Source organism: Chiloscyllium punctatum, chromosome 9 (assembly GCF_047496795.1).
Source record: "Chiloscyllium punctatum isolate Juve2018m chromosome 9, sChiPun1.3, whole genome shotgun sequence".
Lineage (NCBI taxonomy): Eukaryota > Metazoa > Chordata > Chondrichthyes > Orectolobiformes > Hemiscylliidae > Chiloscyllium > Chiloscyllium punctatum.
This window is the reverse complement of record NC_092747.1, coordinates 22,190,146-22,207,687: the sequence shown is the minus strand read 5'-3', so window position 1 is coordinate 22,207,687 and position 17,542 is coordinate 22,190,146. Positions and strand designations below refer to the sequence as shown.

Genomic DNA, 17,542 nt, shown 5'->3' with positions numbered 1-17,542 from the left:
ATAAGGTCACCTCTCAGATTTCTACGCCCCGGTGAAAAAAGACACAGCCTTTCCTTATAACTCAAACCTTCGAAACTAGGCAACATCTCGGTAAATCTCTTCTGAAACCTCTCCAGCTTAACATTAGCCTTCCTGCAACAGGGCGACCAGAACTGGACCCAGCATTCCAGAAGACGGCATGTGACAGTGTCTCTTGCATAACTTGGGTTTATCAATGATTCAGGTGTGATATTTTCAATTGAGATTGTGCTTTCTACTGGGATTGTTCTCTACTTTGTGAAAGAAAGGAAGCAGAAACAAAAACCGCACAGGATGACAAATTATTGGAACGGCGACTAAAAATAATTGGAAACAAGAACACCCACCTGTGAAACTGCTCGTAGAGGTTTTTGGGAATGAAGTTCAGCAGTGTATATTTGGTAGTAATGATTTTATTCCCTTGGTAAAGCCTTGGAGACCCAAAATGTCTGCTTTTGTTAGCACTGTCGTTTGGGATCACAATTCTGAGCTCAGGTACATCATTCCTGAGGATTGTGTAACCTCGTGTTCTGAAGGGGTTTCTCCAGACTCTGTAACAGATATTTCTCAGAGCAGAAACTCTGGTGTAATTGGGTCTTTCATGTCTGGTTGCCATGGTGACTGTTTCAAGGAGCAATAGTTATATACTCTCAGCGCCGGCAAGAGCAGTTCTGGAGGATAAAAAGAGAGAAAAAAAATGGAATAATAAAGATGACATTTAATTTTCTCTTCTAAAAATAGCTTACTTTACCACAGCGTATTGTAGAAAAGAAAACCTTTCACAGGATAAATATGGATGAGTTCAGCCGAATGTTTCCATGTTAACTCATCCATGTAGAAAACAGCATTGAGTTCCCCTCTCTCCCATTATAATGTCAAGCTAAACATTCCTAGGAATTTGCTGTGGTGATGGCACTATATAAATGGGTTGGTTACCTATATAAGCCCTTCCTGAAGAAGGGTTTATGCCCGAAACATCGATTCTCTTGTTCCTTGGATGCTGCCTGACCTGCTGCGCTTTTCCAGCAACACATTTTCACCTCTGGTTACCTATCTTGGCTGGTTTATGGTGTGGAATGTCACTAACAGCATGGGTTCAATTCCTGTACCGGCTGAGGGCACCATGAGGTGTTCTGCTTCCTCAACCTTGCCTCCTGTCTGAGGTGTGGTGACCCTCAGGGTAAACTCACCACCAGTCATCTCTCTCCAATGGGAGAACAGCTCTACAGTCCTCTGAGGTTGTGGTGGTTTTGCTTAAATCAGTTGTGTAGCTGAACCTTTTTTTCATGTGATGAGCTGCCTAATTTCTGGTGTTCATCCTCTCCCTCACTCCTTTGTGGTTCATCCATGCCCTTTTAAGAGTGGGCCTTTTCAAAACCTGAAATCCTGAACATAATACTTCAATGGCATGCTTTGCCAATTTTACAGCATATTTTGAGGTTGATAGAACGTGCGTATATGTCAGAAATATTCGACCAAAGCCCACTTGAAGAGGGAAAGAAGAATAAGCCCTCTTGTCCAGTCAGGGTTATGCTGTGCCAAGGGAGCACAGTTCAGCTGATGGTGCCATGAGCTGTTTCTCGTCTTTTCAAATGACACTGCTATGATCTTTCACAAGGGCAAGTAATTTTGGTAAAGCACAACACACAATACATCAACCAAAATTTCCACCTGTATTACACAAAGTTTGATTTGTTGCCTGATCACAGATTCTGAAAAGCCACCAATTTATTGCACTTGAGCACATATGGTCACAGGAGAAGGCTCAACAGTGAAAACCTTCCATCCCTGAGAAGGAAGAAAATACAGTTTTGTGCATTACAAATTGTTTGCACTCTGTGTTAACAAATACTGAGTATAATATAGTTCGCCTTCTCTCTCTCAACATTAAAGCAAGCATCAAAGTCTCTTTTAAAATAAAATCAAGTTAAAAACTGGTGCAAGGAGTCAACTTGCTTCCTGAAAGAGATTGAAGTATCTGAACCTGAAGACTTGCAGGAGGGTTTCTCAATGCCAAACAGCCCTTAGGCTAAGATTTACTGTGAAAGTTAGAGATGTTAAGCTGTTAGCATTCTGATCAGATGCTTCTAGATTTACATAGATAGAGCTCTGCTGTTACAACAGCATAAAATTTGAAATTCATGCAACACAATGTAGCTTCATGTTCTTTTCAATGAAGCACTGGATTCAATTTGCATGATTATAGGAACAGAAAAGATCTGCACAAGTCTCGTAAACCAAAATAAATATTTTAAAATATGAACCCTGTTAAACATTGGAAGATGTTGGCTGGCAATTAAATTGCATTAAAAGAAATAACATTCATTCAGCAAGGCTGCTTTATTGTGTGGGCACCAGGCAGGATAAGCTTTCAGCAGACGCACAGTATGTCCAGTAGGTGGCAGACTCTCCACTGCAAAAACCCTCTTTCCTTTTTACAGCAATATATTTTTATTTCACCTAACCTTTTGCTCTATAGTCCTGGAACGATTTTTGATTTAAATCACAGAAAAAAACAATCAATCATATATTGCTGGATCAGGCTCCTACTTCGATGAAGCAATGTTGATTTGATAACTTCTTCATTCAGGCGTTTGGTAGTGTATTCATTCTTGGACGAGTAAACCAGAGGATGCAAGTTCAACAGAATTCAAATGACAAAAACCTGGAAATCTGTTGTTTTGAAGATCTGCTATAGGATTTTGCCACTGACAGATTTGTTACAGAAATTCAGCAGTTATTGTCACTGGAAAATCTGGAAATGATATGCTGGTCATAGTAAAAGTCACCATAAAGCTGTGGTATTATCATAAAAATCCAACTGATTCACTAACATCCATTGGAAAATTGAACTTTCTGAACTGTATGGGAGCCCGCTATGGGTGGTATGGTGGCTCAGTGGTCAGCACTACTGCCTCACAGTGCTAGGGACCTGGGTTCGATTCCAGCCTCAGGTAACGTCTGTGTGGAGTTTGCACATTCATCCTGTGTCTGTAGGAGTTTCCTCTGGGTGCTCCCGTTTCCTCCCACAGTCCAAAGACATGCTGGTTAGGTGAATTGGCCATGCTAAATTGCCCATTGTGTTAGGTGCATTAGTCAGGAGTAAATATAGGGGAATGGGTCTGAGTGGGTTACTCTTTGGAGGGTCAGTATGGACTTGCTGGGGTGAATGGTCTGTTTCCATACTGTAGGGAATCTAATCAACTTTGAGGGATTGACTTTTAACTATGCTTAACATTATACATGATGGAGAAATTAGCTTTCCAATCCATTTCTCTGGGCTGGTTTTGAACCTGGGATCCTCAGCTTCGAGGACTTTAAGAGGGTAATTGCCAATAAGAAGGTAAGCAGATGTAGAAGATGGATCTAGCAGCCATTGTTCAGTCTCAAATGCAGCATGTACTGAGGGAGGGTAGCTATGTTTTCCAGTAAGTGTAATTGTTGAAGTTCTGTAACAAATCTGCCAGTGGCAAATCCTGTAGCAGATCTTCAAAATAACAGATTTCCCAATCCTTGGTTAAAAAAAAAACACCACATGGATAAATTCTACTCATAGAATTCCTACAGTATGAAGCAGGCCATTCGGCCTGTCAAGTCCACACTGAACCTCTGAAGAGTGTCTCACCCAGACCACTCCCCTACCCCTGTAACCCTGCATTTCCCCTGCATTTCCCCTGACTAATGCACGTAGCCTGCAAACCCATGGACACTATCAGCAATTTAGTGTGAGCAATCGACCTAACATGCACATCTTTGGACTAGGATGAAACCGGACAACCCAGATGAAACACATGTAGACACTGGGGGAACATGCAAATTACATGCAGACAGTCACTCGAGGGTGGAATTGAACCCAGGTTCCTGGTGTTGTGAGGCATCAGTGCTAACTACTGAGCCACTGTGCTGCTCTGTCGGTCATGCAATGATGTCTAATGACATAATTAGTATAAAAGAATTATAAAACTCTGATGGTTAGCCGTATTCAACAACAACAAAACCTTGCACTAATATAGGACAAAGAACTACAGATGCTGGAAATCCAAAAGTATTGTTCATGAAATGCAACGAGTCTGACAGCATCTGTGCAGAGCTAAATCTCTGTGGATTTCTCTTCACAAATGCTGCTAGGTCTGTTGAGTTTCTTCAGCAAATTTAAATTTTTGTTGCACCTGTACAGCGTGGTTAACATAGTAAAAGTCCCAAGGCATTTCATTGGTGTAACATCAAGCAAGTCTTGATGGCAAATCATGTGTTGAGATATTAAAAGCTATGTCAAACAATGAATGATTAAAGACACACATTTCAAAGATTGTGTTACAGAAGAGAAAAAATGGGTGGAGAGGTGAAGGCATATTGAGAGGAAACTCCAGTGTTTAGGACCAGAGCAGTTGAAGGGAGGGTGAGTGTGGGAGCTATGTTTACAATGTAGAGCAGCATAAATCTGGAGAACTGGAGGAGCTTCGAGGGTTGTAGGAATGAAGAAGATAACACAGGTAGACAGGGTCAAGGCCATGAAAGGATTTGAAAATGTGGATGGGATTTTAAAATCAAGGTGTTACTGAGAAGCTGTATAGGTCAGTGAGCATGGTCTTGATGGGTGAATGGCAAGCAAGAGGTCTGGATGAGCGCTGGTTTATATTCCCAAAGCAGTGCTCAAAATAGCTGCATGTACATTGAACAATCTATTAAACAAATTAAACCAGACAGCCTCCACTGGATTGCAAACCGCCCACCTGTACAAAGGTTTCTTTCCAACTGGTTCACGTCTCCTGTATTCTTCAGTCATTTCTCTCTCTGGTGCAGAAACATTCCTTGCTGATTGATATGTAAATGTTTTACTTCAACCTCCATTTTGACAGCAATCCCTCCTTGTGTATGGCCCTCCTAGTTTTCTATCAGTGGTCTGTAACACCAAACAATCCTTTCTGCAGAGATTGTCCCACTCGCTTTCTCTTAATTGTTTACGTTTCCTTCTGCAATTCTCTTTTGCTCTTTGCTAAATTTAACTTATTTTGATTTATCTTGCCGTTATGCCTTGTCCCTTTTCTCCTCGTACTGTTCACCCATGATTTCCCGATTTCCACTGGGATTCTGACAAGAGTGCAAAATCGTAAAGGGAGCACATCTTGTATAGCCACCAAGCTAAGTTGCAATTATAAAGTTACACCGCTACATTCCCAGTGGCTCACAAAAACTCGAAGTGTAACCCAACCCCAACACATACTAAAATGTAATAATTTGTGAATTGCAAATTTCTGATAATTGCAAGAAATTCAGAAACGCATAAGAATCCCAACACCCTCTGGTGGATTAATTATAGCAATGAGACTGCTTAGCAACAAATAATCTAAACTCTGCCACATCCAGTTCATAGAATCCTTAGAGAGTGGAAGCAAGCCATTCAGCCCATTGACTCCTTACTGACCCTCTGAAGAGAATTCCACCCAGACCTATCTGATCCCTGTAACTCTGCATTTCCCATGGCCAATCCACCTAATTTGCACATCTTTGTACTGTGGGAGGAAACTGGAGCACCTGAAGGAAACATGGGGAGAACTTGCAAATTACACAAAGGTAGTCATTTGAGGCTGGAATCAAACTGGGGTATCAGTAGTCCCTAGATGGCAGTGATAACCACGGAGCCACCATGCCATTGTCAATGGTGGTGGCAATTAACCAACTAACAGGAGGAAGAGTCTTCACAAATACCCTCATTCTTGATGACAGGAGAGTTCAGCACATCATGCAAAAAGACAAGGCTAAAATATTTGCAACCATTTTCTGCTAAACATTCCAAGTGGCTGACCAACCTTTGCCTCTCCCTAAGCATCTCAGCTACCAACCTTCAGCCAATTTGATTCATTCCACAAGAAGTCGAGCAAGGGTTAGATATTGCAAAGGCTGTGAGCCCTGACAGCATTGTGGCAATAGCACTGAAGGCTTTGCCATAGCCTAGTATAACTATCCCAGTGAAGCTCCAAACTGGCATCTAGCCGAGAACATGGGTAATATGATATTGCCATCGCTGAATCCCTGGCTATCAACATTCTGGGGATTACTGAACAGACAGCAATCTGAACAACCCATATAAACACTGTGTATACAAAGTCAGGTACTGATGCTGAGGGGAATATCTCACTTCTTGACTTCCCGAAACCTTGATGTCATTGCCAAGGTGCCAGTCAAAAGTGTGATGGGATACTCCAGAATGACTGGATGGATTCACTACCAACAGGCCTCAGGAAGCTAGGTGCCATCCATGATAAAGCAGACCACTTGATTGATAACCCATCGAACAAATTAAACATTCTTCACGCCCAGCCCGACACCCAGTGGCAGCATTGTGTACCATCTGCAAGACGTTGTGCAGTTATTCCTTTGAAAGCACCTTCCAAACCCCAAAACCTCTCTCACCTTGATGGGCAAGGGCAGCAGATCCATGGAAATGCTGGCAATTAACTTCCAATCTTTTCTGCATTTGGTTAATGTAGGAAAGGTTGGAAATTACAAATGTTATGTTCTTGTCTGAAACAGGTTGTCAAGATAAGCTTACTAATTGTAGACCAGTTAGTTTAACTTACATTCTGGGGAAACCTCTAGAAACAATTATGTGGAATAAAACCAATAGTCGTATGGAAAAATATGGATTGACATTAGAAGAATTAGCATGGATTTGTTAAGGAAAAATCAGATGTAGCTAACTCACTGGAGTATTTTGAAGTGGTACCAGAGAGGTCAACGAGGGGACATCCAATGATGTTGCACACATGGATTTCCAAAATGCATTAGACACAGTTCCAAATATACTTGAGTTAAGATAGACGAAGGAATAAAAGGAATGGTCACATACAAAATGATTGAGGGATAGGAAACACAGCATAATGATTAATGGGTATTTTTGGGACTGGATGAGGGTTTGTAGAGGAGTTCTTTGGGTGTTGTTATTGGGATATATATAAATGATCAAGATGTGCAGGAGACAATTGTGGGTGACACAAAACTTAGGAGATTTCTAAACTGCATTGATGGCATCGCTGTGGACCTAGACATTGAAAGAACAATGTTGGGGGAACTCTTGTGTTGCAGTGGTAAGGAGGACCATGTAGAACTCCAAAAGGTCATTGACACATTGGTTGAGTGGGTGGCCAGGCAGCAGATGAAGATCAATCTAGAGAAGTGTGAGTGAGGTGGTGCACCTTGGTACAAAGATTCAGTGATAAATAAAGGGGGGTTGCAGGAGCAGAGAGACCTGGATGTAAATGTGCATAGATCAGTAACGGTGGCAGGACAGGGAGACAGGAATGTTAGTAAAGCATATAGTAGTATTTTAGGTTTCATAAATATGGGTATAGAGTGCAAGAGCAGGGTGGTTATGGTGAACTTACATGAGTTTTGAGAAGATTTGTAGTTCAGATTGAGGTTCTGGATGTAGGTTTGCTCACTGAGCTGGAAGATTCATTTCCAGACTTCTGTCACCCTACTAGGTAGCATCTTCAGTGCGCCTCAGGTGAAGCACTGTGCATGATTCCTGCTTTCTATTTATATCTTTGGGTTTCTTTGAACCTTCCAGCTCAGCGAGCAAACCTACATCCAGAACTTTCATGAGATTGGTTAAACATCGACTGGAGTATTGTGCACAATTCTCCACTATAGAAAGGATTTAAACACATTGGAGAGAGTGCAGAAAGGTTTACAATAAGAAATGGTGCCAGGAATGAGACTCTTCAATTCGGCAGAAAGATTGGAGAAGTTAGGATGATTTTGTTTGGGAGAAGAAGCTCAAGATTTGATCGAAGTTTCAAAATTATGAGGGGTCTAGGCAGAATGGATAGCGAGTCACCATTCCCATACATGAATGGATTGTGAAACGGAGGACGTGGTTCAAAAGTGCTTTGCAAAACAATCAAATGTAAGATGAGAAAAACATTTTCACTCAATGAGTGGTTCAGTCTAGAATACAGTGCTCCAGAATGTGGTGGAGATGAGTTTATTTGAGGCTTTCAAGAAGTCACTAAATGATTACTTAGATGGAAATAATGTGCAGAGTTATGGGGAAAAGGCAGGGGATTAGCATTAAGTTAAAATGCTCAGAGAGCCAGTGCAGAGACCTTGGGCAAAATGGCCTCCTTCAGCACCCTAACAATTCTGTCATTTGTAAACATAACCAGCTGTAAGTTGTCTTCCAAGTAACACATCACCTCGGCTTGGAACTATATCATCATTCCTTCTCTGTTACGACATCAAGATCTTGGAATTTGCACCAGATGGACTGCACCATTTGAGGAAGGCAGCTCATTCCCACCTTTCTGGGGCAAGTTGGGATGTGCAACAATTCGGGATGTGAGGCACTGCTGCCTCACAGCGCCAGAGACCTGGGTTCAATTCCCACCTCAGGTGACTGACTGTGTGGAGTTTGCACGTTCTCCCTGTGTCTGTGTGGGTTTCCTCCGGGTGCTCTGGTTCCTCCCACAGTCCAAAGATGTTCAGGTCAGGTGAATTGGCCATGCTAAATTGCCCGTAGTGTTAGGTAAGGGGTAGATGTAGGGGTATGGGTGGGTTGCGCTTCAGCGGGGCGGTGTGGACTTGTTGGGCCGAAGGGCCTGTTTCGACACTGTAAGTAATCTAATCTAATCTAATCTAATCTAATGTGCAACAATTGCTCGTCTTACCCATGGCATCCACATCCCACAAAAGAATTGAGGAAAAATGTGTCAGACTGCCCATAAAGATGCTGATAAATGTGCTACATGTGATTACAGCCTGTTATTTCTTTAAGCCAATAACTGTGAGGATGATAAAAGAAAGATTTACATTTTTGTCGTGCTTTTCACATCGACAAAATTGCTCACAGTAACTCACAAGCAATCAAAACTTTTGACATGCAATGTCTGTTGTAATGTGGAGAATGCATCTGCCAAATTGAGCACAGCAAGCTCCCACAAAGATCAATTTAATAATGGCCAGACTATCGGCTTTAGTGATGTTGGTTGAGGAAAAAAATATGCTGATCTGTTCCGATCTATTTCCCTTTAAAGCATGTTAGATGACAATTATCCCATTATGTATAAGAGTATTGATGGCATTGCTTTACCCTCGACATGAAAAGAATAGGGTAGGGGATTGGAGGAAGTACTCTTGTGCTGAAGTGGTATAGTCCCAGGTTCAAGTCCCACTTGTTCCAGATGGTGTATAGCAACATTGCTAAACAGGCTGATCAGAAAATATCCCGACATGGCAGAATATCAGAGCCTGATGCTGTAGACCCTGCTACAGATCAGTAACATCTCATTAAAATGGTTTTTCCTTTAACATCAATGTGGGTTCGAGCTGACACAAACAAATTGAAACCAATCTAACTATTTGTCTATAAAGCAGTCAATGAAAAAAGAAGCTGGACAATGTTCCTTTGAAAAATCAGCTGTCTGTCAGAAAATCCATTGATTTCTCACCAGGCAACTTCAGCAGAATATAGTAAAGCCAGGAGACAGAAATATGTCTGCCATTATCATTCAGTCCATCATGAGCCTTCCTGCATGTGTTTCAGGGACAGTCAAACTTGGTGCTACAGTACCTTGCCTGTTGTCTTAAATTTGAATGGAAATTCATGGCAGAAAAACTCAGAAGAATACATTAAAAATACGCTGTGTGCTGCAATACACAAGCCTTATAGAATATTCCATGCCTTTATCTTGGTCTGAAAGAAGTATAGATTGAAAATTATTTCTACACTTTGTGAAATTCTTCTATCATGCATTACAGCTTTAAGGGAGATGGTGGTAGGGTTGTAATGTCAATGGACTAGTAATTTAGGCAACCAGACTAATGCTGTTAAATTATGGGGACAAATTCCATCTTGGAATTTCATTTAAATTAATAATTCTGGAATTTGAAGTGAGTCTCCATCATAATTGAAAACCCATCTGGTTCACTAATGTCCTTTAGGACATTGGAAACTTTTCACTGAACTCCTCTACTTCTGTATTTGAGTACACGTGATAAAGGATATTCGATTCTAGGGAAAGCAATCTGCCATCCTTATTTGATCTGGCCGACATGTGACTCCAATACACAGCAATAAGGTTGACTCTGAAGTAGTCTGGCCAACTGCTCAATGCAAGGAGCAGTGAGGGAGGCGCAGTAAGTGCTAACCTTACCAGTGACATTCACATCCGGTGCAAGAATCAAAAGTAATATGCACATGTCATGTTAGTCTTAAAAGCATTTTCCATAGATTAAGTTATTTTATTTTACATTAGAATTAATCCTTGGCACAACATAATGGTGCCTTATGACACTTATGCAAAGTACTTTTACAATCAATTTGTTCTTGCAGACAATTTTAAATCATCCCATAATTTGTAGGTGGTGGCTCTGAGGTAGAGGAGAGCAGTATGTGGTGGGAAAAGCCTTTGTTTTGTGAGCACTCAGCCTGGAGAATGGGAGCAGATGAGTAGCTCTTTCAGGAGCCAGTACAGACACAATGGATCAAACATCCCTTCTTCTGTATTGTAAACTTCAATGGTTCTTAATACACTGCCGTGGTGATGGGTAAAGTAACTGATTACTATCTCTCACTCTGCAACGTTGCACACAAGCTGTCCAATATAATCCAACATTGAACACCTTAGTTTGAAATAAGCAACAGTGAATGGTGAAGTTAGTCATGGAGGTGTATAGGTCAGTGATGAGTGTCATAATTATCTTATAGTGTCTTCTCATACTATACCTATAATGTTGGTGAAGGAATCTCTATAAGACACATATCCTATTTAGCTTATTCACATACAATAGAACACCCCTAATCAGGTAACTGATGTGCTGTTGTAGATCAAGTAACTGATTCTTAAATACTAAATGACAGATTGTTGATCATTGAATTGGAACATTAATGATTCATAAGGCTGTGCCCTATTTAAAAGCAACAACGGTTATCATTTTGTGATTTCATTTCCAGTTTCAAATTAAAGAATGTGACTTAGAGTTATCTAAAGATTTGAAATAGGGACATTTAAGTGACTACTGGACATGCACATGGATAGCAGTGAATTGAGGGGTGCATAGATTAAGTTATTTTATTTTACATTAGAATTAATCCTTGGCACAACATCGTGGGCGAAAGGGTCTGTTCTGTGCTGTACTTTTCTATGTTCTATGTTACAAGATGTTTTGTACATGGTATTGATGTGACTGTTCGATGTGAATAAATTAAATTCCTTTGCAGCAGACCAGCGTTGCTCAATTGCTGACAGTTCCTATCGGAAGAATTACAACCTTTGGCACAAACAGCATTATCCCTCCATGTTGGAGAATTATTCTTATCACATTTACCCAACCTGACCCTTCATTGCCTTTATCCCTTCATTCTCAAACTACACTTGAATGATCAGATAATTTTCACCTCAATTGCTAAACCTCAAGGTGAAAAGCACACTTTAAATAAAGTTTCTTTCACTTCCTCACTTAAATTTCTTACTTAAAATATTGTATTTATCATCTCTTGTTCTTAAATCCTAATCTATTTAAAACAGACATTATTTGTACTTCCTTAGCTCATTCCTCCATTTTATCTATATCCTTTTGCAGCACCCTTTGGTCATCCAAACAATGAAAAATACTTTCTATTTTAGTCCCATCTGCAAATTTTTCTCACTACTCCCTTGAGGTTCTATATGAGAGTTGTTGCCATACACAATGAACAGAAGTGACCTTCTGTTGGGACATTGTTACCTATTTCTATCCAGCCTGAAAATTGGCTCTTAATTCCAACCCCACTTCTACCCTTTTTACCATTTCATTGCTGTTGACAATTCTCCAATTTGTTCCATGCCATTTATCTTTCTTGCTAATTTTTCTTGGAGGCGGCATGGTGGTTCAGTGGTCAGCACTGCTGCCTCACAGCACCATGTTCAATTCCCGCCTCAGGCGACTGCATGTGCGGAATTTGCATTTTCTCCTTGTGTCTGTGTGGGTTTCCTCTGGTTTCATCCCACAATCCAAAGATGAGCAGGTCAGGTGAATTGGCCATGTTAAATTGCCCATGGTGTTAGGTGCATTAGTCAGGGGTCAGTATAGCGTAGGGGAATGGGTCTGGGTGGGTTACTCTTTGGAGGGTTGGTGTGGACTTGTAGGGCGGGAGGGACTGTTTCCATAATGTAGGGAACCTAATCTAATCATAGTCTCATGTTTACAGATTTTACCAGAAATGGGATAACTGCCATCTTTAGGGAGAATTTCCCTCAGTGAACCTGAGTGGATTTTGTCACGAAGACGTTAACTAGGCATAATGCCCATATGCATCCTGCCCTGTTCATATTCTGCCAGTTGTCACAGGCCTAAATATTGGCCAATACTGGGACCTACCAGTGCCACTTTTAAAGTTCAGTCATGCACCTGGTCAAACATTGGCAGCCCACAGCTGCCCATAAGTTTTATCTGCAGAGGTATGGGCATGTTGCCCACTTAACCGATTCAGACCTGGTGGTCCTGTTAGGTTGGGGGTGGGGAGGGGTAGTGTTGTTTGCGGTCACTGTCCAAGGATCAGGTGTTGGTGACTGATGAAGCTTTAGAGGAGCAAGCCACTTCCCTGTCATGATTAGAGCGGTGCTAGAAAAGCACAGCAGGTCAGGCAGCATTCGAGGAGCAGGAAAATCGACAATTTGGGCAAAAGCCCTCATAATGGACAATCTTTATGCTCATTGATTACTTCAAAAATGGTCCGTCAGTGTTGTGATCCAACAGTTGTCCTTTGCATTCTGAAATGCATCAGGCTGGGAGGCCCACCTAACCCACTGCCACTGTCTGTCTTGTAATGCATTAATAAATATTGGATTTGTCAGCATGAACTACATCACATCTCAAAGCTCTCTTGCCCCGAGCCTAAAGCTTGTGGGGTCATTGTCCACTTCAAAGACTTGAATGGGAGAATCCACAGATGCTGCCAAGTCTTCTCTCCCATTTTCTGGTTTAATTTCAGATTATCGGAGTCATAGAATCCCTGCAGCATGGAAAGAAGCCATTCAGCTCCTCCAATTTGCACGGACACTCCAAAGGGCACACCACCTAAACACAATTCCCCCCTCCCAAACCTGTAACCCTGTATTTCTCAGGGCTAATCCACCTAGCCTGTGGAACCCTGAACACTACGGGCAATTTAGCATGGGCAATCCAACTAACCTGCACATCTTTGGACTGTAGGAGGTAACCGTAGTAACAGAAGGAAGTCCACTCTGATACAGGGAGAATATGCAAACGCCATTCCAAGGATGGAATCAAACCCAGGTCCCTGACACTGTGAGGCAGCAGTGCTAACCACCCTGCCAACCCATGACACTTTTGGGGCAATTGAAGGACACTTTTGAACTGCAATCATTGTTGTACTGTAGTAGATGTGGCAGTCATTTTGCGCACAGTCAGCTCGGTGGGATGGTCTTATTAGGGTCAGTGTGGATTCGATGGGCTGAATGGCCTGCTTCCATACTGTAGGGATTCTATGATTCTATGAAAAAACGCAATTGTCAAGAAAGGTACTACATAAATGCAGACCTTCCTTTTTTATTTTTTCAATATAATGCCACTTGCACTTATAAAATCACCTCATACTGAAGAATCATTTGTTTATCCTGCAGCTCTTTTCAATGCCCTGAGGTCAGTTTGTCAGTTTTCGATAAGTTGGTCAGGGTTGGGCAGGAGGAAAAAAAGTGATCATGATTGAGGAATTCTTCCTACAATCCCCTGAACAGTCAACTGAGAAGCACCACTAATGATGTCCGCTGAGGTATTTGTTACATTTACTGACATCCCCTCTTCTGCGGAAGATGGCCCAGATTATTAATAACCACAAAGGTGGCTTTTTGAGCAAGGTAAACCTTTCAATTTTTGAAGAAAACATGAGCCTGATCTGAGATATTTTTTAAAGAACGTATAATTTGTTTACACATATACAGTCAGTGAATACATTCATTGCCTATTTCAAAAACATTGATATCAAACCTTAATAACCATGTTTCTGTCAAATCATAAAACACATTTTCCTTTGATCCAAAAACAATGGATATACTCATTCAATATTAATATGATAATCTGATACTGCAACTCCAGAAAAAGCTGTCTATACCATCCATCAAAGCGGCTTTAATAAACAGAAAAATAAAATCTACCAAAATATTTTTAAAGCCCATTATGAAGCAATATAACATAACTTTTTTAACCAGGAATGGTATCAGAGTTACAATGTCATTATGACAGGGTTGGTGGTGTGGGGGGTGGGGGGGGGAGGTATCTGCAGCCTCTAATTTTGGCCTCTTGCACATTCCTAATATTAAGATGGTTGTTCCTTCAGTTGTCTTGATCCCACACCTCACCACTCTCTACCTCACCTCGCTGCTTAAGACACTCTTTAAAGCCAACCTCTTTGACCAATCTTTTGGTCACTTGATAATAATATCATCTTATGTGTCTCAATGTCATACTTTCATTTATAATTCCTTTGTAAAACACTTTGTTCTTGTTGATCAAGTGGCCACATTTGTTTTTTTTAATGACCTTTCAGGAAACCATCCCTTTTATATGGATGCTGGTGAATTTTGCATAATCAAATCAATACACTTTGCAGAGGTAGTGTGATCCTTGTTAAATGTTTCCATTCTCCTGTGGTCATAAGGTCTTGGTTGTGTGACGATATTCCAGGCTCAATGTGTTTTGGATTTAGTCCCAACTGGGCTTAACTTAGCTTAACTGATAAATGAGCACTACAAACTCTGAGGAGGTAATGCATTAAACTGAACCTTCCATCTCAAGCTCAAGCTCAAATAAATCCCAACACATTTTGAAGAAAACAAAGGGAATACTGCTGGTGTCCTGGACACAGCATGTGTCCCTCAGCAAAGATCTCTAAACACAAATTGCTTGCTGACTTGCAACCTCCCCTTGGTTCAGGTGAACCATTAGAGAGTTCTTCCATTAGAGAGAGATGACTGGTGGTAAGTTTAATCTGAGGGGCACCACATCTCAGGCAAGAGACATGGTGAGACTTTCAAACTGACGACAGCTGTACAGGAACGGGACCTGTGCTTTTGGTGTCACACTGCATCACAAATCAGCTATCCAGTCAACTGAGCTAACCAACTCCTATATTTCCCCACATAACATCAGTGACTTAACTTCAAAAGTGCTTGCTCAGCTGAGAGGTGTTTTGAGGCCTCGGTATAAATGAAGCTGCTTTTTGGTGTATTGTGATTAAAGGCAGCAGTCCAATTGCCGCCCTGATTGAGATCAGCTAATTCAGTTGTGACTGAAGACCAAACTTGGCATCCGTTTGATTGTAGAATTCAATTAAATGCTGTAAAGTGTGATTAAAAACTTGGTCATTAAAAACATTTGCTGTGAGGATTAGCTGTCTTTGAAGTTAAAAGTATGGTATTTGCTATTCCCTAGAATTAACAACCCTGTTCTGGTAGTTAACACCTAGAAATAATCAGGGATGGGCAGCATTGTGAACTTTTTGTCTAATTGTTCCCAGATATTTGATATAACTATTAACTCTTACAACTGGCTAGCAGATTTCCTAGATTTGTGTCATGCTGCACAAAGATACCTGCCTGTCCAAGACAGCTGTGGTGTTAATTGGTCCCAAGAGAACACTTACACACACAATTGTCTAGATTAGAGTGGTGCTGGAAAAGCACAGCAGGTCAGGCAGCATCCAAGGAGCAGGAGAATCGACGTTTTGGGCAAAAACCCTTCATCAGGAATGTTTCCTCATGGAGGGCTTTTGCCTGAAATGTCAATTTTCCTGCCCCTCGGATGCTGCCTAACCTGCTGTGCTTTTCCAGCACCACTCTAATCTAGACTCTGATCTCCAGCATCTGCAGTCCTCACTTTTGCCTCCCTGGCTAATTAGTTCCCAGCTTGCTGTAGGCATCACAAAAATACATAATGGACCATAAACAACACCCTTACCAGTGAGATCCTGAACTAGTGATTGATAAAACAAAACTGTCTTAAGATATTTGGCTTTAAGTCGTAGTCCTTCAGCTTTTAAAAAACAACTTACATGGCATGTGGGCATTGCTGACTGGGCCACAATTTATTGCCTATCCCCAGTTGCCCTTGAGTAGTAGTGAGCTACACTCTGAAACTCCTGCAGTCAATTTAGTGTAAGACTAACTACATGACCATTATTAAGGGAGTTCCAGCTTTTTGACTCATCGACAATGAAATGTGACAAAGCTGACCTTGGCATTTATTTTCAGAGAGGTTATAAATGACACAGACTTTGAAAAGTCTGGGGTTGAAGGGTTTTAAAGCCAATTTGATAATAGCTAAGAGATACCGCCTCAGGCAGAAGGCTTTCAAGTTTAAAAACAAACACTTGTACAATGAAAGGGGAATGGCCAGTTCTCCCAGCTCAGCTTTTCTCTGGTTTGGTTTATGTTTTAGTAGTAGTGTGGGAAAACCTGCTAGGCCCAAAGAAGCAGGTCCAGGCTGGTCCTATCTCTCTGACTTGTCTCCTGTAAGAACTTGTGTTAGAGTTTACTTTTTGTGCCAAGGGGTATGTATGAGTGTTGCTGCAAGTATTTGGAACAGCATCATTAAGTTGAGATGACTTGTTAAGTTTTCAGAGAGATTAAGTTATTCGGTATTTTGTTTTCTGTTCTTTGTGTTTCATTCAGTAATCTTGTAAATTAATTCTGTTTTGTTTAAAACTAAGTGGTTTGACCAGCTGCATCTCTCCTGGAATATCCACTATACACCTGCTCAAAACAACTCGCAAAGTTAGGGCCTGGGCTACTTTCTTGAAATGTTTTGACAGTGCTGGCCTGGTGCATAACAGAAGGAACAGTAACAAGTCAAAGTGATCAGTGGCTTGAAGAGGAACTTGCAAGTGATAGTGTTCCCATATATCTACTGCCCTTGTCCTTTCAGATGATGGGGTTGTGTATTTGGAGGCACTGTCCAAGGAGCCTTGGTGCATTATTGCAGTGTTTTCTACAGATGGTACACAGTGCTGCTCCTGAGCATTAATGGTGGAGGAAGTGAATGTTTGTGGATATGGCGCCATTTGAGAGGACTGTTTTCTCTTGGATGGCATCGAGTTTCTTGAGTGTGCTTGATTGGCGTGCTATTGCATTTCTAACCCACCATTATTTGTAGAAATTTGAGATAACCTTCCCAAAGAATAGATATGTCCACTAGGCCTGATGGGATTTATCCTAGGATTCTCTGGGAAGCCAGGGGGGAGATTACAGAGCCTGTGGCTTTGATCATTTTATGTCATCATCTACAGGAATAGTGCCAGAAGAGTGGAGGATTGCAATTGCTGTCACCTTGTTGAAAAAGGGGAGTAGAGACAACCCTGGTAATTAAAGACCAGTGAGCCTTACTTCGGTTATGGGTAAAGTTTTGGAAAAGGTTACAAGAGATAGGATTTATAAATTTTTAGGGGCAGTCAACACAGTTTTGTGAAGGGCTGGTCATGCCTCACAAACCTTATTGAGTTCTTTGAGATGGTGACTAAATAGGTGAA

The 17,542-nt window shown here is 41.3% G+C and overlaps 1 protein-coding gene across 1 annotated transcript in view; it reads right to left on the bottom strand.

The window, feature by feature from the left end:
- atp10a (ATPase phospholipid transporting 10A) overlaps positions 1-17,542 on the bottom strand; it is a 348,664-nt gene that overhangs the window by 220,507 nt on the left and 110,615 nt on the right. Inside the window, exon 2 of the mRNA XM_072577000.1 lies at positions 366-689. Coding sequence (XP_072433101.1) covers positions 366-634 — 269 coding nt within the window. The 5' untranslated portion in view covers positions 635-689. The remainder of the gene's footprint in view (positions 1-365; positions 690-17,542) is intronic.